The following is a 22,432-nucleotide window of genomic DNA, read 5'->3' on the forward strand; positions in this document are numbered from 1 at the left end:
TGCTTATTTTAATGTGTTTCTACGAAATGATACAATGTTTCCTGTATGTTCTGATCTGCTCCAAACATTGATTTTCACATCTTGAAGTGACTCACAGGCATACACATTTAATACACACAAGAATATATGACTGATTATACAAAATAGAAACTATTATGAAATAGTATTACATACTAGGCCTATGCTATATGTTTATTAATAAAGAGAAAAACAGAACACAAACTAAAAATAAAAAATGACTTTACTCTCATCTTCATTTCCTCATGGAGTGAATTTCATAAACCTCTCACACATGACTCTGAATTTCATCAAATGTTAGTGGATTTTAGTTTAAAAACACTAAACATTTTTTTTTTACTTTAAACATCAAATGTTTAATCAATGTATTGAGAGAGATTAAAGAGATGTAGAACATGTAGTGTAAAATTTGACATTTGTGTGTGTGTGTGTGTGTGTGTTTGTGTAATGAGAGGCAGCTCTGATGAAATAAGTTTAAGGAAGTTAGAGACATGTGTGGGCTGTGTCCTCTAGCCGTCACATTTGATGTTACGTTCAGCCACTTTGGATTCATATGAATTAAACAAACACAAGAGGAGAGGGAGAGAGAGAGGGGCGAGAGAGAAAGCATTGGACTGCTTTTGTTCAGGTACACATTTGAATTATTTGATTTAAATGAGAAACTATCCAACATTGATGTTACGTTAAGAAGGAAGTTGAGTGCTTGTGTGTGACAGACGTGTTTCTGTTCTCTGAATGTTCGTTAAACGTTATTTTATAGTTGTTGTTTACATTTTGGTCCCTTACTGTGGGTCAGCAATATGGCACTTTATTCAAACATGTGATGTGTGTATCATATTGATATTTTGGATTATTAGATATCATAAATGATTGATTCATATTGAAGTGATGTATTGACTGATGTGTTGTGTAAAGCTGTGTCAAAACAATTCAATACAACAAAATGCTTCAGGTGTTAAAAGAGAAGTAAACGTCTTTAGTTGCATATTCACATTTCTCTCTTTCTCTCTATGTGTGTATGTGTCATTTGAAGCCTTTTTCTTGTATAAGTGATATATAAAGTGTTTGTGTCGTACAGTACACAGGAACATGGCAAGTGTCTTAGCACATTCACAATTTCCAACACATTTCACATCTCGAACAAAGAAATGTAACAGGAAACCAGAGCTGTGGTTATTTTGAGTTTTTAGACAATACTGTGGAGTCGATACTTGTTTAGTTTAAGCACTGATGGCTTACAAACAGGTTTGTCGGACGTATATAAACTGACAAAATTGTAATGATAAAATCTGATTTAACATGCTAAATGTCACTTCCTATTTTCTTTCTGTGAGATACTGAAAGAGTCTTTTACTACCTTTTAACATTGATGTTTATTTTCGCCATTATTTTATGCATAATGTTGTTTGTACAGGTGTAGCAGTTCATCATCAGAGACATGTAGTGCATTCAGGTAGGAAATGTTGCATGAGTAATTCTGACATGATTATGTTTCTGCAGAGAAAAGCTACTGAATTCTTAACCTTAAAAATAATAATCCACTGCCAACTCACAACCTTAACAAGTCCTGCCAAGCTCGTCAATATCTAATCTGTAACCACATCCTTGCTTCATAGTGTGCTCAAAAAGACTATTTTGCTACTTTGTCATTTTTCAGAGCTGATATTTATTTGAGGAAAACTTTCCCATGACATATGTAGAGATGTCCGGTGATACTAGCATGTTGTCATGGAAACCGCCTCCAGCTACTCCACAGCAGGAATCGGCCGCCGTTGTTGAAACGGGAACGATATGCAGAGGGTCGGTTAAAATCCTCAAAGTGTGCTTCATAAGCAACAGTGCCAATCTGGGCAAAAACTTTAAACTGGTTAAATGTGAAAGTACCTGGAATATCAGGGTGAGAAGAAAGTTATTTTCTGATACATTTTAATGATGACTGAATATGGAGATTTATTTGATGACATATGACCAGGATGTGTTTTTATTTGTTAGATTTACGTTGTGACTTTTGTGTTGTAAATTATCTGATGTATTATTTTGCAGAAAATTATTCAGTCCATCCTGGACAGCGGGCGACTCGGACCCAACATCAAGTTCCCAGAATGCTTTGCTCTGCTGCTGAAACATCTGAAATCAGATGAGGTTCATTGGTTACATCCAGACCTGACCATCGCCGAGGTGGAGCAGAAGTACGAACAGCAACATGTGGAGGCAGAATGGAGGTGCGTCTGTTTTCGTTGTGCACCCCTTTAAGCTCACGCAGGTCATATCAATTTCCTCATCTTATTCCCTAAACAGACACCATTAGTGAGAGACATTAGCCGATAAATCTTTTCAATAGGCTGATAAATCTTAAATAGAGTTCCTAATAAAACGACATTCAGACCACCTAACTCCTCGTTCAGACCACCTGTGTCTCTTTCAACGAGGCTTTTCTAAATCTGCCATAGGCTTTCTCAACATTGGCATTGGCCATTAAAAAACCCACATTGGTTGACCACTAGTCTGCTTGTACAGTCGTGTGTGAGTTCTTTCGACTCAACTGGTGGAGCTTTGCGTCAGCAGTGCAAAAGTTGTGGGTTTGAAACCCGAGGAAAGACACGTACTGATAAAAAAGTTTACTTTGTTTAAGGCATGTTATAAAACGGTTAGTTCCAATCCTTGATTCTGATTGGTCGATAGCTGTGCTTTATTCATGATAAAACACGGCTATGACGGCTTCACCCAATGCTTCTATTTATCACTGCGGCCTTGCAACACCCTTAGCAACCACACTTATCAGTTTGAGAGCGGTTTGTAGTTTTTATTTGAGCTTTCATGCATATTACACATTGAAACGTTGTTGTTCACGTTGTTGTCAGGGACAATTTTTTTCTAGCAGAAGGAATGCTTTTTTGATTTAACTTCATGAAAGTTGCACTAAAACATTTTTTTTTACTTTAATTTTTTTACTTTAATATTGTGTGGTAACAACGCCCTTCAGACGTTACTTATTGAAGATACAGCACAGCTTCTCGTACCTTATTGCTTACAAAGTAAATGTGTGAGTAAAGGTAAGTTACAAACCTCTTATTGCATTTTTGTTCTCAGATATGACTTAAGGATTCGTTATATTCCTGCTGATTTCTTGGAAAAGTTAAAAGAAGACAATACAACAATGTTGTATTTCTACCAGCAGGTTGGTGTCTGTCACAACAGAAATCTTGTCTCTTTTATATCCTGACACATAATTTTTATTAAAACATATAAATGTTTCTGTAAAGGTGATTTGCTCTTTTTAAAAGAGAAATGTTACTGTTTTGCAGGTGCGCAGCGATTACATGCAGCACTACGCTAGTAGAGTAAGTGATGGGATGGCTTTGCAGCTGGGCTGTCTGGAGATCAGGTACAGAAATATAACGCCAGACAAAGCTTTACGCTCATGAGTGTAATTCATTAATGACTTAAAGGTGCATAAATGAATAATAAAAGCTGTGTATGTGGTAATGGCCTCAAACACGATTGTTTCCTCCTTATGTAAACCTCATGCATGCAAAAGCTAGCTTGAAAACAGGCCAATCTCAACATAACACCAACTGTTACGTTAAGTCCAGATTTACACCCCCAACATTAAATTAAGTACAATGTTGTTACAATGCTAAAAACAAAGTTGTGACTGCTGAGTTAGCGCTATATGCTAGTTAATGCTAAATGTTAACGTTTAGGCTGAATTTCTACTATTAGCATTACAGTTACGTTATGCAGGTCCATACTGGAAAAAACATTTGTAAACTGTATCTTCATCCGATACAGGCTCAAAGATACAAAGTTTGTTTACACACACATAGAGCTACTGAAGGAGCTGCTCTGTGAAATGGCCAATCAGAGCAGAGCGCAACATTAAGGTGACCAGACGTCCCTGTTTTCCGGGAATGTCCCCGTTTTACAGCACGTCCAAAACAACCAGCAAATACCCTGAAAAACCCGATCAACATAGCGTTTGTAGTACCAGACCAGAGCAATCGTGTAAGGATTATTTTCACCAGCAGAGGGGGCCGTGAGCTTGCGCACGACACTGATTTAGCGATGAAGAATTTTTTACGAGACACATGAGAAAGCGTCATTATCATCAATTAAGTTATCATAAGATATGAAAACAGTTACAGTTATTGGGGTTAAAGGCGCAAAAGAGGATGTTTTTTGCCGACTGAGAATCCAAAAACGGTTACTGAGTTTTTTAAATGAGCGCATGCGTAAGAACAGCCTCCCTTCTTCACAGCTCATTTCTAGGGAACGCCTTCCAAAACTATTGCACGAATATTTGAACACGAGTGTTTGTTTACCACCGGCATATGCTGTGTTGCGTCAGTGGATTCATTATGTGAAATGATGATAATAAACACATAAGACGTTAAAACGTTGGATCAGTCGACGCTACTCCCATTTCAACTAGCATGTAGCAGACTGGTCACTGCCTTACAACTACAGTACACAAACAACGTCAATATACCTGAATAACAGTACAACAATAATTATTCCCCAAAGAAAGAATAATCACTGTTACCTGTCGGGAAGAATTTTGCGAACTGCGCGTCTGTCTTGACACCTCTCTGTTCCTTCATTGCTCTCCAGCGTTGAAATGTTTCTCCAATAACGACTCTGTTTACATTACGTTCTTCTGACAATTTTCTGCTATTCCCAGCGGCTTAAAAAAGTATTTCTTTTGCGTCCTCCTTCGAGTTTCTTCTATACATTGGTGCAAATTCGAGGAGGAAAGCAGGATCGACAATGAAAACAAAACTAAACTTAAGACGGAGTTTCATGCGCTATGCGCATGCGTCGCCTGTGTTTAGTTACTGGAGCGTGCACGTCTCTCACAAAGATCGTAATGGCAGTGATTGACAAGCCAGAGGGCCAATCGCTTATGCGATGACCGCATGAGGAATTGGCTGATGTTTTTAAGGCCCTATCTTGTGCACAGATGACGTATATTAATATTATTACTTTCAGTGCAGCTAATAAATAGTCTTTTATCATTTAGTAAAGACAGTTTCAAGTAATATTGCAAAAATGTATAAAACAAACATCATCTTTTGCACCTTTAAGGTACTAACTACTTATGTTAAATTAAAGTAATAAACCAATGAAGTGAACTGATCACAGTATGGTACTGAGCATTTGTTTTGTGTAGGCTAAATATGAAGAGTTTCGTTGCAAAACGAGATAAATCCGTTTTTTACATTTTGTCAAAACACGTTTATTATTATGTTATCATGTTATTATTTTGTTTTATGGTGCTACTTAGCTGTATTTTTTAAGTTATGAAGGTTTAAATCAAAACAATCCAACTACTGTTGAATTGATATTTATTGGAATGCACAACCAAAAAACGAGATTTCTGAAAAATTAAGGAGTTATCTCATTTTGCAACGAAACTCTTCATATGTTTACTTTTGCATTATTCCTTCTGTTCTTCACGTTTACAATGCCATGAAATCAGCTGAATTAAGTAATACCTTAGAAGGCAATGGGAAAAAAATTGATTTAGACTACAGAAATTGTTCAATTCATTGAATTAGAAACACTGCAAAAATGATTTTCATATTAGTATTTTTCTCTTGATAGGCAAAATGACCTAAGAAATAAGTCTAGTTTTTAGACCAAAATATCAAATTTATGCTTAAAACAAGCAAATACATCTTGATTTAAGAATGTTTAGATATTTGTACTGAAAACAAGACAAAAATACTATTAAGTAGGAAGTAAGTCATTTTTTTGCAGTGAACCCACAATAATAAAAAGAAGAAAACTTTCAAAAAAACTTTTGTCCCCATTTTTTAATTCATAGAATGAGATTTTAATGATATTTTGACCATTTAAGTATAAAATGTCCCCGGTTTTCATTAAAAAAATCTGGTCACTTTACTCAACATTTTTTAAGGGCAAATCCTAGGGTTGTAAATGGACCTGTAAAACTGACTCTGGATCATTTTTTGCACTTAATAAAACCTTCAGTGTTGATGTCAGAAAACAATTTAAGAGATCATTACAATGCATTCTTTGGCACCTTTAATAAAAGTATTACTCTGCAATTTACATGCTTCTTTTCTTACAGGAGATTTTATAAAGACATGAATGCTAACGGTCTGGAGAAGAAATCCAACTTTGAGCTTTTGGAGTAAGTACTTTGATGTGATACACATTTAAACATACATCAAAACCGCGCTCAGCGTCTCTGTGAGAACATGGTTGATTTTAGCGATGGTTATGGTTGTCTTTAATAGTGCGACCCAGTAAAGGTACATGTATGGGTTGAGGTGACTCTCATGAGTCAAATACCACAAACACACATGTCCTAAAATAAACACATGCTGATAAAACCACCCTCACAAAACACACAAACACACATTCTGTTTAACATTATTATCAGATAAATATTTCACAAATTTCTTAAATTGACCAGACAGAAAAGATAATACATATAATACAATAATATAATACATCTGATTCAAATTCACAAATTATTTACAACACACGTGTAAATGTACATGTCATTTCTGTTCCTGTCAGGAAAGAGGTCGGACTGGAATTATTTTTCCCTCCGCAGTTGTTTGACAATATGAAGGTACACAACATCTCTTCAGAATAACTTAACATCACTTTCCACATGTATGAATGATCACAATGAATGCCCATTGCTTTCTCGACAGCCGAAGCAGCTGAGGAAACTGATTCAGCAGACGTTTCAGCAGTTTGCTCTTCTCAAAGAGCAACAGTGTATCATGAAGTTCTTCGAGACCTTGTCCGTCTTTTCCTGTTTTGATGAGGAAGTTTTTCCCTGTGAGCTGGTGGTGAGTCTGAATTTACTTTGGGAAGGTTTTGAATGTGTAAACCTGCCACATCTCATTCAACAGATTTCTGAATGGTGTAAACCCAGCAAATTTGGCGTTCAAAAGACACCTAAACACATCGCAGATGTCTAGGCTAAAACAAAGCAAAATCTGGGCTGTCAGCTAAAATTTTATGGATGTCTAATCGTAGCCCAAAAATAAAATAAATACATAAATAAACGAAACTGAACACCTTGTAATCACTGTTGACTTATATGATGGAATAACATACATCTCACAAGTTATTTCGGCAAAAAGACGGACACGTTTTTCTGCTTTTCTCGTGTCACTCAATTTCTATAAGTAGTTTTTTGTGTCATTTTATGTATTGTTTTTCCCTTTTTTTCTCTATTTTAGATCATTGTCGCATTGGGTTGGGGTTAGATTTGGGGTTTGGGTTAGGATGTATTTTTATGTATTGGTTTCAGTGTTGGGTAAGTTACTCAAAAAAAGTAATGAATTACTAGTTACTTATTACATGTAATTAGATTACTGTACAAATTACTCTCTTTAAAAAGTATTTAATTTCTTATTACTAACAACTTTCTAAATCCTATTTAGTGATACAAAGATAAAATCACATAAATTATTCTTGTAACACTTTTTAAGGTCCAATTGTCACTATTAACTAACTATTAACTAGTTTTGCCTCAATATAAGCTGCTTATTTATACTTAGTAAAGTAGTTGTTAAGTTTCAGTATTGGTAGGAATTGTGTAGGATTAAGGATGTAGAATAAAGTTTTGCAGAATCAGGCATTGATATGTGGTTTTTAAGTATTGATAAACAGCCAATATCTCAGTTATATTAATGCTAATAACTAACCAGTTAATAGACTAAACTACACCAGAGTGTTACCATTATTCGTATTAACTCACCAAAGTATTTAAATTGAGAAGGATACATAAAAGACATGCATTTTAACATTAGACTTTAAGGGGTGGTTTCCCATACAGGGATTAGTTTAAGCCAGAACTAGGCCGTAGTTTAATTAGGAAATATAACTAGTTTAAACAAACATGCCTTAATAAAAGCATTACTTGTGTGCATTACCCAAAACAAAGAGCACTGATGTATTTAAAGATATGTGTGCAAGTTGTTTTCAGTTTGGACAGCTCTTACATTAATTTTAGTCTAGGACTAGTCTAATCCCTGTCCGGGAAACCGCCCTATATTAATGTTAAATACATTGTATAATTGTTCTTCAGTCCATACACAGAATTTAGTTCAATTACATCAAAAGTAACTGTAATTAAATTACTGGAAAAATAAGAGTAATCCCTTACTTTACTTTTCTCAAGGAAAATGTAGTTAAATCACTTAGTAACTAGTTACACCCAACACTGATTGTTATTTATGATTTTTGAACTATTTTTAATTGGGGTTTGAGTTAGGATGTCTGAAATGTCACAGAAAGTCATTTTAACCCCAACCCAAGCGAAAAAACAATACATAAAATGACACAAAAAAGAAAGTTGTGCTGAGTGACACAAAAAAGACATTTTGTGCTCAATGACCAAAAAAAGCAGAAAATCGTGTCCGAAACATAAAAAAAATTATTAAATAGTTTGTGACTAACTATGGGTTGATAATTAACCTAGACTGTGAAATTACGTATTTTGCTTGCTGGGATTAATCTGTGATCTCAATATTTTCTCATACATTTGTAGCAAGGCTGGAGTGTGTCTGTGGATCTGGTCATTGGTCCTAAAGGTATTCGGCAACGCACGGACAAAAGTTCAGCGGTAAGAGAGACGCATGTGTGATCAGCTCTCGAGAAACTGACAACCAACACTTTGTGTAAACTGACCACAGTGTAACACAGTGTCTGCTTATTAATATTTTTTTATTCACAGTTTGTAAAAACAGAATCAAATGCATGTTATGTTACTGTACAATTAAATAAATATGAATATAACTTTCTGTGTTTTCTACCTAGCCTGTCTCTCTAGCCAATTTTTCACAAATTCGGAGTATTAAATGCTCTCTTCAGAATGACAATAAAGCACTGGTACATGTAGATATAGAAGGAGCAAATCAGGTTTGTATACACGCTGCAGGAAAAAAATATTATAGCCTATCAGTTCACTTCTCATGAAAACATTTCAACCTTTACATGCTCTCCGTTACAGCCATTGTCCATAAGCACAGCATCTCTGGCCATCGGTGAGAACATGGTTGATTTAATCGATGGTTATTGTCGTCTAGTGAACGGCACGCCGGCGTCTTTAATAGTGCGACCAAAAGGTACATGTGTGGGTATGTGTGTGTGTGTGTGTTGAGGTGACTCTTCATGAAAAAAATACCACAAACACACATGCCCCAAATTAACACCTACTGATAAACCACCATCACTAGTATAGAAATACACAAACACACATTCTGTGTTACATGATTATTATTAGATTTCACTAATATCACATTTATCCTTATGTTGACCAGACAGAAAAGAAAGACATTCTCTACCTCCTTTACCCGGCAGGTAAAGTATTTTAAATGTTTTTATTTTGATGATGATCAAACTTTTAAAAATAAAGGTGCTTAAAATTCTTCACGGTGATCGCCGCACCTTTATTTTTATAGTTTACAGTTTGAAAATTATACAATTTATAATTTAGTTTTGTTTTAATTGATAACAGCAAGAAGGAAAATGCCAGTTTTGCCAAGGACAGCAAAAGTACGTAAACCAAGTATTCATACATATGCGTTATTACTACAAAATGGATTGTTGGTTAACATATTGTTTTGTTTGTACAGATGCAGATATATATGTAGAAATACCAGAAGATAAACCAGAGACCAGTAAGACATTTTTACTTTATTAATGCCAGTTATTGGATTTTATTGATCTGTAAAAAATCATAGGTTTAAAGGATCAAAAGGGACGAACCCAACCCTGTTTGGGTTAAATGAACCAAGAAAATGTTTGCATTCGACCCAACTATGAGTTAAAACAACCCAACATTTTGGGTTGAAATAACCCAACATAAGTTAAATTACAAACCAGTGGGCTCATGCTTTTTTGATCCAATGGTGGGTTGAAAATAACTAGTGCTAGGAAAAGATTAATCGCGATTAATCGCATTTAAAATAAATACGATTTTTTGCATAATATGTGTGTGTGTGTACTGAGTGTAATTATTATGTATATTTAACCACACACACACACACACATACATATAGTCATTTCAGATTTTTAAATTTATATATAATTTTTATTTATTTATATATAATATAGAGTATATAAAAATATACATAAATGTATATACACATGTAAATGTTTCTTAAATACATACATGAATGTGTGTGTATACACAATAATTACACACAGCACACACTCATATATAAGGCAAAAAAATCACTTTTATTTTAATTTTAATTATTATATTAATCTTTTTACAGCACTAAAAATAGAAAAGTTAACTCAACTCAAACCATTTAAGGAAACTGGTTGCATTAGTTTTAAAACACATACATTTGAGTACTGTGAACTTAAATAAATTGAGTCATATGCAGTTATGCACTTATATTTAAGTTCACACTACTTAAATATAAGTGCATAATTGCACATGACTCAAATTCACAGTACTTAAATGTATGTGTTTTAAAACTTAAATGGTCTAATGCAACCGGTTTACTTAAATAGTTTGAGTTAACTGTTAGGTTTTACAGTATAGCATTTTAACTAGCGAGGTAAGCAACTCGATGGGCACATAATGTCTTGGGGTCAATATAATTAAGCACCTGTCAAATTAGTAAATATAAAACTACATTTTTGAACACAAAGTATGAGTAATACTTCAAGTTGCATTTCTTAAAGAAACATTTCTGTTAAATAGCCTTAAAGCTTTGAGTGGAAATGTATTTATATCTGATATGCACAACCAATTATAGCAATGCTTACATATGAGCAAAACTCTGACTGGTAAATGCTGGGTTATTTTCAACCTAGCGTTGGGCCAAATAGGTACGGGCCATGCCGTCTGGGTAAATGAACCCAGAAAATATTTATATTTGATAAGTGTAGAGTCTGTGATAATATAAATAACCCTTAACTTTATCTCTAAGACAGTACCACACAAGATGAAGAGAATAGTTTATAGATAACACACAAACACTACAGGACATTACTTTCCACATCAAAATCACCTTTCTGTTTCAGCCGATAAAGTCAGCCTCTCACGAGACGATGTCGTCCTGGGCCGGATTCTGGGAGAAGGTTTCTTCGGAGAAGTTCACGATGGAGTCTACAAGAGCAAAGTTTGTCAAACAGTCACACAACTACATTAAAGTTGCACATCATGAGAACGGAAACAGTAGGTGATGTGAATCTTCTTGTGTCTTTATTCAGACAGGGGAGAGAATAAACGTAGCAGTGAAAACATGCAAGGACTGCACAGCTGAAGTCAAAGAGAAGTTTATGAGCGAAGCATGTAAGACATTTCATTAGTAAAACTGAATATTTTAATAAACAAACAAATAAATATTTTAACCCTTGAATTGCTTATTTTGCATACAGTGATCATGAAAAAACTGGATCATCCACATATTGTTAGACTGATAGGAATCATTGAAGAGGATCCGGTGTGGATTGTGATGGAGCTTTATCAGTATGGAGAGGTGAGATCAAATGCAGTTGTGCAATACTATGGTATTAATCAGACAGTGATGTAATCAGTTTTTTCCCTGTTTTCTTCAGCTAGGAAATTACCTATTAGAGAACCAGCACAAACTTACCAACGTCACTCTGATCCTGTTCAGTCTGCAGATCAGTAAAGCTTTGGCTTACCTCGAGGGTGTCAACATGGTACATAGGTACAACAATACACAGTGAATAACATCCATAGTGTGACTATATACTGAATCAAATACACAATACAGATAAACATCAACATGTGTGCATTTATTGGTCACATCTTTAAAACGTCTGAGGAACTCAAATGTAACTTTGGGAATTGAGAATAAGTTTGAAATATATAAAAACTTTCTTGTCATTTTTATCAAGTAGCTTCTGGAGGTTTCACCATAAGATAAGTTTTAAATTATATTCACATCTGGTCATTCCGTTTAAAAGCATTTTAATTTAATACAATTAAAGATTTCTACTAAAATAATTGAATTTGTTGGCACAATATTTGTCTACAAAAATCATACACCTTGATAAAAAAAATGTAAAGATCACGAAAAACATTTCTGTAAAGTGACCATAAACCTTTTACCACACTGTAAAAATTATATCAAACCAAACATATATTTTTATGTTACTTTAACTTAACAAATTAGGTTAAACAAATTCAACTTGTTTTTTTAAGTTATGTCAACTTATCACAAGTCAAAACTTAAAAGGGACACTTCATAAAAAAATGCTTATTTCCAGCACCCCTAGAGTAATTTTTTTTTTTACAATTTTGGAAGCCATTCAGCCGATCTCTGGGTCTGGCGGTACCACTTAGCACAATTAATTGATAATGGATATATAATGCGTAATATCATCGCGACTCCAGCAGCCATGGTACGGCAGCAAAGTCCTTGATTACAGAATGAGAGTATAGTCCTAACCATACCTGCCTAGAAAATCACAACTTTTAATTTTCCGTCTGTCTTTGTGCACGATGTAACTACAGAAGAGTCAAGTTTTAAATAGGAAAAATATCTAAACTCTTTGGGGGTTTTTTTTCGTGATGCTAATGGTCTAATCAGATTCAATGAATTATGCTAAGCTATGCTAAAAGTGCTAGCACCAGACCCGGAGATCAGCTGAATGGATTCCAAAACTGTAAAAATCAAATGTGTAATTCTAGGGGAGTTGGAAAACTTGCATATTTTCAAAAAAAGTGGAGTGTCTCTTTAAAATAGTAGGTTGAATTGAATTGCAAAATCAAGTTGTTTTAACTTCACGCTGCATTTTTTTTTTACAGTGTATTTATTTATATTTGACAATTGTGATTGTTTATAGCCAATTTTAGCAATACTTACACATCTTATTTGCTTTTTATCTTATGTGTGCAGAGATATAGCAGTGAGAAATGTGCTGGTCGCCAAACCGGACTGTGTTAAACTGGGAGACTTCGGCTTGTCCAGATATATAGAAGAAGAGGAGTATTATAAAGGCAAGATTTACTCCAATCACACTTATTAACATTTGCCTATCACAGTGTGATTTTATCTGAACTTCTTCATTTGTTGTCTCTCTGAAGCCTCTGTATGTCGATTACCGATTAAATGGATGGCCCCGGAGTCTATCAACTTCAGACGGTTTACATCAGCAAGTGACGTCTGGATGTTTGGTTAGTGACTCTAAACGTGACTCAACTCATCCGATCGACTCCAAACAAGTTCACACTACTTGAAATCATCTGAGCGTATTATTGACTCACTCATATTTAGCGTGGTTTCTGCTTATCTGGTGTTAATCTTGAGTACCTATAGAGTAGTATTGCATCCTTTATATCTCAGAAGAGTCTTTAGTTTTATCAGATGTATAAATCTGATGAACGAGCCCTGGAGGCGTACCGCAGGAGGAGTGAGTCACGAGTAAGCAATACCTACAAAACATTATCCCACTATCTGGGCAACTTATAAAACACTGCATGTTCATGTCATTAACATTATATACACTTACGTGCCAAAAAAACAGATATTTGATGCAGTTTTACTTACCGCCTGCGACTCATGACCTGGTTGGGACCGCCCCATTTCAACAAAATTCAGCATTAAACTCAGTTTCTACCCCGGATAAACAATCTATATCCATTATTTCCGTAATGCTGGGTTCTTTGGGATGCTAAACAAGCTTAAATTTCCTTCAAAATACAAAAATACACTATGTTGATTTCGTGTCAGGTCAGCTCTTGGTTTGTGTGTACGGTTTAAGTGCCCATATAAGGACTTCCACTTTACTTCCTGCACTAAAATTGCTCATAAAAGAAATAAATAAAGCAAGATTGTTACGCATGAATCTTTCATTTTCGGAAAAAACTTTCTGAATATTGTAGGAACTCTGGCGAAGTGCATTCGGCATAGAAATACTCTCTTATACGTCGTAAATACTTTTTTTGACACTTTGCCCATTGTATGTTTAGCATGAGGAATCCAACTCGTCACAATGCATGAAACAGCTTTCAACCTCCCTTTAAGCAATACAATTTCATCATACAGTAAATTTCAGCTTTTGTCTAACTCAAACGTCTGTGTCTCAACAGCAGTTGATTTCTATACTAAAAAAAGTCACGTTTGAAAATGAATCACATACAGAAGTTGTTTATCACACCTTCTGTTTCTAGTATTTATGCAAGTGTGGTTTCCTGTGGTTTTCCTTTAAGCTGTGTGTATGTGGGAGATGATGAGTCGCGGCCAGCAGCCGTTCTTCTGGTTGGAGAATAAGGATGTGATCAATCAGCTGGAGCAGGGCGTCCGCCTGCCCAAACCCGAACACTGTCCACCAACCCTCTATTCACTCATGACACGCTGCTGGTCCCACGATCCCCGTGAAAGACCAAGCTTTACCCAACTAGTCTGCAAGCTGAGGTACGTCACTGGTCTGATGAGCTTTCACTGTGCACATGTGCACGTACTCACTGTCTCATACAATCAGGGAGAAAAAAAATCACAAATGAGCCGGTGGTTTCCCAGACATGGTTTAGATTAATTCAGGACTAGGTCTTAGTTATATTAGGACATTTAAGTTGTTTTAACAAACACACCTTACAAAAACCAATACTGGTGTGCATATTGAGACATAACAATGGCACTCATATATGTTAAAGATATGCGTAAGATCAAAGTGCATGTAAATCTGGGACCAGGATAAGCCCTATCCGGGAAACCACCTCGAGATCTTTTTGATCTAAATGATTTCTCTTATAGTCCATAATAAGATTGATTGAGCGCAAATGCCAACATGATCTCACAAAGTTCCATGGTTTAGTCACGGAATATTTCCTCATTTATCCGTGTCCATACCATGGACTTTCTTTTCCGTGTCATTGTCACGGATTGGTTACTCAACAGTTTTGTCCTATTTTCTTACCATTGTCGCTTTGGTTTAGGGTTAGATTTACATAAAATGACATCCCTACCCAAACCCAACTCTAACCCTAACGCCAAGTGACAATTGTTTAAAAATCAGAAAATATAAAAAAAAATAGTAAAAACCAATACTTAAAGTGACATTCTAACACAAACACCAAATCTAACCCTAAACCAAAGTGACAATGGTTTGAACATAGGAAAAAGCAGTTGAGTAACCAATCCGTGACAATGACACAAAAAAAAATGCGGAGAGCCGTGACAATGGCATGGATAAATGAGCAAAATATTCTGTGACTGTACCATGGAACTTTGTGAGATCATATTGAAAATAATCCTTTAATCCTTTATATTCATGTTGTCAAACCGAGTTCTCTGTATTGTTGGCAGTGATGTCTACAAAATGGAGCAGGAGGTGGAGGTTGACCAGCAGAAGGATCGAGCCCGTTTCAACACACTCCCAAAAATGACATTCGTAGATGCTCCACCAAAGGTCTGCTTTTTTCCTCATTCTTTCATCCGCCCATTTTCTTATTTTTTCTCACATTTGCCTTCCTCTCTTCATTTTTGTTTTGCGAGAAGCCGTCAAGAATGAAATCATCAGGTTTCAACACTCTTGGTCCGCATAACCAGGTGATTCTTTTTGCTATTATGTTTGTAGTTGCAATAATTGGACAACAAGTGTTCCTTTAAACTTCTGAGTAGATTATATTAAGATTAAATGTAGAGCAAATGTCTGCTCCTCATATTTCTCTTGGTTTTATCTCAAAAATGTCTAAAACAAGTCTGCTATTAAAAGTCAGAGATCTCAGAATGAACAAAATTATCTGCTTATCATTAATATATATAGATGAAATCTCCAATTTGTGTCAATTTTATTCTTTTTTTTTTCTGATAAGAGGAAACACTCGGGACAAAGTTTAAGTGGTAAAATAAAACATACACTGCAAAAAATGATTTCAAGAATAACTTTTCTAAGTATTTTTGTCTTGTTTCAGTAAAAATATCTAAAAATTCTTAAATTAAGATGCTTAGCAAATTTTTCTTGAATTTCTCTTGAATTTAGTGTTTAAGAAAAAAATTCAAGATTTTTTGCTTACCCCATTGGAATATTTTTTTTGCTTGTTTTATGCACAAAATCACTTAAATTTGATATTTTTGGACTAAAAACTAGACTTATTTTCTTGGGTCATTTTGCTCAATGCTCATCAAGAAAAAGCATCTTAATTTAAGAATTTTTTGATATTTTTACTAAAAACAAGACAAAAATACTAAGAAAAGTTTTTCTTGAAAATCATTTTTTGCAGTGTAGATACAAAATTACTTTACATCTGCTGTCCATCCTAACCGTTACCTGTACACAAATAATACACTTTTTATGTTGTAGATCAAGCCACGTGTGGTTTTCACCTGACATGTGTGTTTGCTCTCCAAGCCGTCATGTTTGGTGTGAATGTTTTTGTGGTTTAGTTTCGCTCATCTACGTGTTTTCTCACTCCCACGTTCAACCTTCCAGCTCCCCGAATCTCTTTGTGTCAGCTCACCAAGCCTCGCAGGTTCATCAGACCCCCGTTGTACCTTCCCATCCGGCATGCAGACGCTTCCCATGTCCTCTCGCCGCAGCAGTATAGGGGTACTGTATGTCTCACAGCTGACTTTATTTACAAATCAACGTTCTCAACAAACATACATACAAGGCCGAACGTGCATTTTTGACATGGGTTACTTTGCCCTGTGTAGTGCAGGACTGTATGTCATTGAAAGTTTGTTTGTGTAGGGTCGGTCAGACTTCTGCAGTAGAGAAGACCCTCATCGTGTCTGGGACCTGGAGCGTCTGCACATACAGGACACTTTAAAGAGACAAAAACAGGAGATGCTGGAGGACAACAAGTGGCTGGAGAAGGAAGAAAAGCTTTTGGTTAGTTTTTGGTGATTTTCACACATTCATGCTGTTCAGTAGTTATACACAACAGCAAAACCAAGCCTTGCTGGCATTATGATGCTAAGATTAAATTAAGGCAAACAATTTAGCTCATCATTTAATATTTTTGAATTATTTGTATAATTTATTAATAATAAAAATACTTATTATTTGGATGCCAACAGAACAAAAAGATTATTTTACCAACAAAGCTGGTTAGATGGTCTAAATTTATATTAGCATGGAGGTGCATCAGGGAGAAAAAAGCTTTATGGTAAAAAGGTCCAAATAAATAAGAATAGCTGTGGAAAAACAACTTTAACAATCCCAGACAGGATTGCATTTCCCGGAAAACGCTTTCGTTGCCAAAACACAGTGGGTAATTTTCTCTGTTTTTTGTAAAGCAGTTTAAAGCTAAATTCACAAAGTACGTCTGCAAAACATGCACTTTACTGAACCTTCTCAGGGAAAATGTGTCCTGTCCATATAGTGCTTAAAGATGACCATGTTATCTCTTCTATACACCACCATCACCAAACTGAATTGCAGAAATAATGTCTGTCATTGCAAACAGTACCGGTCCAACTTAAACTAATGTTTGATTGAACTGAAGGAGATGCTCAAACAAACAGCAATGTTTTAAACCTCAAGTGTTCTACTTTTTGGGAGAAATCAAGCTATGCATTGCAAAAAATGTACTCTGTCTTAGTATTTTTGTCTTGTTTCCAGTATAAATATTAAGACTTTAAAGATTTTAAATTGAAATACATTTACTTAATAAGCAAAGTTCCTTTAAATTTTAAGTCTTGTTGAGGTTTAGGCTTAAGAGAAGTAAAAATATCTGCCAGTGGGGTAAGAAAAATAAACTTAAATTATGTTTATTGAAATAAATGAAACTGGAATTAAGTTTATTACCACACTGTTTGATATTTTGACTTCTTTTGAGTATAAACCTCTTAATTTTCTTAATTTATTTAAAAAAAACAAGACTTAATTTCTTAAGCCACATTGCTTACCAAATAAATTTATCTCAGTTTAAGAATTCTTAAATATTTATACTAAAAAACAAAACAAAAATACTAAGACATTCATATTTTGCAGTGTGAATGGATTACTTGTATAAACCGGGATATTTACATCATGTAATGCATTTTAATTTATCACACAGGATCCATTTGCCAATGATGACATGACGGCCAACATGGTAATATGTTAAATAAAATGAATTCTTCCATTTTCATTGTTCCTTTCTGATTATAAACAAAATTGTCTCATGTTGACATTTTTCTGTCTTTTAGACATCTGAAAATGAGACAAAACAAGGTTGGTTACTTGTTTGTTTGCACACAATTGATCATCTGCAAAGCAAAAAAAAAAACATAAAAAAACTCAATCTGATTGAAAGTCATGTGTTTGCACACAGAAAAATTTAGTAGGAATGCTAAAAACACAAATATTATAAACACTTACACTAATAGCTTAATGTAGGGTCAGTTTAATTAGATGCAACAATAATATTATATTATAATGTTGTGTATGTCTGTGTGTTTGTGGTTTTATATTCATATCATGTCTTCTTCTAATATTGTTTGCCTTCCAGGTCATTTTCAAGGCCCACCTGATAAACCTCCACGGGTATCTGCTCAGGTAATTTTTCTTTTGATATGCTTTGGGGCACAGGTCGTAAATGTGTTAGACGTCCTTTGGATGTTTCCAGACAAGCAGCTGGTTTTACTGGGACTGAAACCTGATGAGCTTTGGGCTTGTGAGCTCACTTTGATAATGGGTCAATACAGAGAGGATTAAGAGGTTTTCACCATATATATTGCCATAACATTCAGATCTTCCCACGCATTCTTCAAGTTATGCAGTGGCAGCAGTTACTTTAAAAGGTTGGATATCAATCCTCCCAAAGCACAGAATTCAAGTTAAATCCGCTGTTTGAAGTAAACAATATGTATTTATCGGCTATTTGGCCAGAATTTTTTTAAATATCACAATGTACACCGATCAGCCATAACATTATGACCACCTGCCTAATATCTATGCCACCAAAACAGCTCTGACACGTCAATGCATGGACTCCATTTCTATCAGAACCAGGATCCACTTTTTCTTTCCGCAATTTTAGCTACAGTAGCTCGTCTGCTGGATCGGACCACAATATACAGGGTGTGATTTGCTGGGGGGATAGGGGGACATTATCCCCCTCTGTTATTTATATCTCTGCCTCTGATGAATTATTTGTACCCCCTCATGATTAATTGTCATCAAACAGTCATATAACAGTCCTTCCAGAAAAACGCAGGGTTTTTTTGTGATTGTTGCGGGCAAAAATCCTTGATCTTGCGGCAAGTTTTCTTAAAAAATGTGATGGGATATGCGTGATATTTATGCAATTTAATGCGATGAAATTGTGGGAACTTGCAAAAACTGCGGAAACTTGCAAAAACTGCATTTTCTTCCCCATAACATTTCTCATGGCAACAGGGGACATGGCTGTGCTTGTCTGAAGTAAATGCAAAATTTTTCAACTTTCTGCTAGGATATATGTGATTTTTGCTACGAAAATAATATCTGCAGTTTATGCTGCGAAAGTGCAGTGTATTTGAAAAAATGTGGCCCCCGCATTATTATGTGGACTTTGGCTGATTATGCGTTGAATCATGCGATCGCATAATCACGTTTTTCTGGAGGGACTGATATACTAAAACAAAGATAATTTAATAAAAGTAAAAACGCTATGCCACGCAATAGTGCAAACATCAATAAAATCAGACATGGAGTATTACTGACAGCGCTTCGAAAAGTGCGTCTGGGTTATGTCATGATCCTTTTTTAATCCATGCCCAGATTTTCTAAATGTCACCAAGCACCAATAGTTTATTTCAGTCAAATAACGAAAAGGATTCCAAGCAGCATATCATTGTATTTTACAAGACTGTAACAAAACAAACCCAAGAAATATTACCATTGAGAATGAGACTGCAGAAACTAAGATATACGATTAGAATTGATTTGCTCTGTCGTAACATTGAGTTATTTTGACCATCACAGCCAGCACCCACAGCTGAATTGGAGCGTACCGGTGATATGGTTTATCATAATGTCATGGAGATGGTCAAGATGGTGGTCCAGCTGAAAAATGATGTGAACACATTACCAACCTCAGAGTATGTCACTGTGGTAAAGGTCGGTGAACTTTGAACTCATTATCCTATTTTATTCAATTGTTTTTGACCAGCCACTTAGTATAGTTTTAAGCTGCTGTTAACATGATATTTTCTTATGTTTGGTAGTCGATAGGACTGACGTTACGCAGTCTAATAAACAGTGTGGATGATATTCTCCCAACCCTTCACGAGTCCATCAGAAATGAGGTAATTCAACTTCTTACATCACATAAAAACATACAGCTAAATATTATACACATATACATTATTCCACATGACCCCAAAATAATAAAATGTTTTAAATAAATCAAGATGTTAAGATGCAGTAAATGTTTAAACCCCTTTGATGGATTCATAGATCACAGGGTGAGATTTAATCTGCATTTCAAATCTGCATCTACACAATTGAGACCTTTAAACATCTCTTAGTTTATAAAAGCTCTTCTGTTTTCTTCAGATTGAAGGAACTCAGAAGCTGCTGAATAAAGACCTGGCCGAGCTCATCAGTAAGATGCGTCTCGCTCAGCAGAACTCCATCACGTCTCTGAAGGATGAATGTAAGAAACAGATGCTGGCGGCCGCTCACACGCTCGCCATGGACTCCAAAAATCTCCTGGACGCTGTGGATCAGGCCAGAGTACGAGCGAATATAGCCAAACCTGTCACGTCCAATTCTGATCTCGAGATGGAGAACTGAGGATGAATTAAAATTGAAATGAAAAACTGTCTTTTAATATTGTGTTATTTTTTACAAATGACTTATCTGTGAACTTAATAATTTTTTTTTTTTTTAAATGAATGTGCCGTCATAATCTTAAATCAAAAACGCAAATATCCACCCCTCCTTGAAAAGATCTCTCTTTACTTCCGGTCATATGGTATGGCAAGTGGGTCGATCCAGTAAGTTTTCAATGGATGAATTCAAGTCCAGCCCTCTTTTTTTTTCATTTCAGAGACCGTTTAACTCGAAAATAAGACATTGCACGTCTGTTTCATGGACTTTAAATCATAAATTACTCTGTACAACCCATCTTCATCATTTGTGCTCGAATGACACATCTGATACACCAGATTTCTGCTTGTGATCATTTTCAACAGGTATATTTTTCAGAAAAAAAACATATAAGTATTATAAAGATGTTTGTGTAGTATTTATTTAGTAATAAACTGATTTTGAATCACAGAAATAATGTATTTTATCTCCATGAGTCTCAGTAATTGATTGCTGTATAAGTTTTTAAAGATTATGCTGACAAAAAGTTCTGACAATTTCTTGCGTTAGAAATATTTTAGAGCCAAGCATAACTTTTACATTAAATAAATCTATTTGATTATTTTTCTTATCTTCCGGACCTAAAAATCACAAATGTTAAACTATCTGACATTTATTTATATTACGGATGTATAACAGTAATCCAGCTGTTTTCAAGTCATCATCAGCAGGGGGAGACAATCGCTCACAATATTTTTATCATCTTACTTAATGCATTAAAGAGGTTTTAAAGTTTTCATATCACAGTAAACAACTTATAAATCAACTTTAATATATATATATATATATATATATATATATATATATATATATATATATATATATATATATATATATATATATATATATATATATATATATATATATATATATATATATTGTAGTATAATGTAGCTATTAAAAAACTGTGAAATATAAATTCTTTATAAAGTCAATTAACACTGCAAAAAAATTTCAAGAAAAAAATTCATAGTATTTTTGTTTTGTTTTCATAAAAAATATTAAGATGCTTTTTTGATGAGCAAAACGACCCAAGAAAATAAGTCTAGTTTTAGACCAAAAAATTCAAATTTAAGTGTTTTGTGCATAAAACAAGCAAAAAAAAAAAACTGCCAATGGGGTTAAACAAAAAAAATCTTTAAAAATTTTCTTAAAACACTAAATTCAAGAAAAAATAGCTTACCGCATTGGCAGATTTTTTTTACTTGTTTTATGCACAAAATCACTTAAATGTGATATTTTTGGTCTAAAAACTAGACTTATTTTATTGGGTCATTTTGCTCATCAAGAAAAAGCTTCATAATTTAATAATTTTTTTGATATTACTGAAAACAAGATACTAAAAATAATTTCTTGAAAATATTTTTTTTGCAGTGAAGGGATTAATTTTATGTAGTTTTATTATAAAAAATATGCTTTTTTAGTGACAATTCAAACTTGGCAAAATAGTTTTTAGTTCAACACACTAGCTGTATTTCATGTAGTACAGTAAATGGTCTTATAAATTTGTTACGCACTGTATGCAACATTAAGGTCCAGTTTTATCAGTGACCTGTGTGCTGGATTGACCCGAACTTGTGTTATTACACAACTGCTGTAACATCAAATAAACGACACGCAATTTCAAAGACTGCAGAGAAATAAATACGGT

At 34.6% G+C, this 22,432-nt stretch overlaps 1 protein-coding gene across 2 annotated transcripts; it reads left to right on the forward strand.

Moving 5' to 3' along the window:
• The first annotated feature begins 517 nt into the window (after positions 1 to 517).
• On the forward strand, positions 518 to 21,208 carry ptk2ba (protein tyrosine kinase 2 beta, a). Of its 2 annotated transcripts, none has more exons than XM_065254911.1 (32): positions 518 to 646; positions 1,433 to 1,471; positions 1,719 to 1,915; positions 2,062 to 2,240; positions 3,109 to 3,196; positions 3,324 to 3,403; positions 6,113 to 6,175; positions 6,568 to 6,622; positions 6,708 to 6,848; positions 8,558 to 8,632; positions 8,827 to 8,928; positions 9,020 to 9,134; positions 9,330 to 9,369; positions 9,527 to 9,564; positions 9,645 to 9,689; positions 11,050 to 11,147; positions 11,239 to 11,320; positions 11,407 to 11,507; positions 11,587 to 11,702; positions 12,897 to 12,997; positions 13,085 to 13,174; positions 14,210 to 14,414; positions 15,306 to 15,408; positions 15,498 to 15,548; positions 16,432 to 16,548; positions 16,693 to 16,833; positions 18,005 to 18,040; positions 18,135 to 18,159; positions 18,437 to 18,483; positions 19,894 to 20,028; positions 20,136 to 20,216; positions 20,467 to 21,208. In XM_065254911.1, the coding sequence occupies exons 1-32, from the start codon at positions 544 to 546 to the stop codon at positions 20,704 to 20,706; spliced, it is 3,129 nt and encodes a 1,042-aa protein (XP_065110983.1). In that variant the 5' UTR covers positions 518 to 543; the 3' UTR covers positions 20,707 to 21,208. The 2 variants fall into 2 exon arrangements, with proteins under 2 accessions (XP_065110983.1, XP_065110989.1); XM_065254917.1 differs by having other exon boundaries at positions 546 to 646; positions 1,676 to 1,915.
• The last annotated feature ends 1,224 nt before the right edge of the window (positions 21,209 to 22,432 follow it).

The sequence above is a fragment of the Paramisgurnus dabryanus genome, chromosome 17, assembly GCF_030506205.2.
Source record: "Paramisgurnus dabryanus chromosome 17, PD_genome_1.1, whole genome shotgun sequence".
NCBI classification, from domain to species: Eukaryota; Metazoa; Chordata; class Actinopteri; order Cypriniformes; family Cobitidae; genus Paramisgurnus; species Paramisgurnus dabryanus.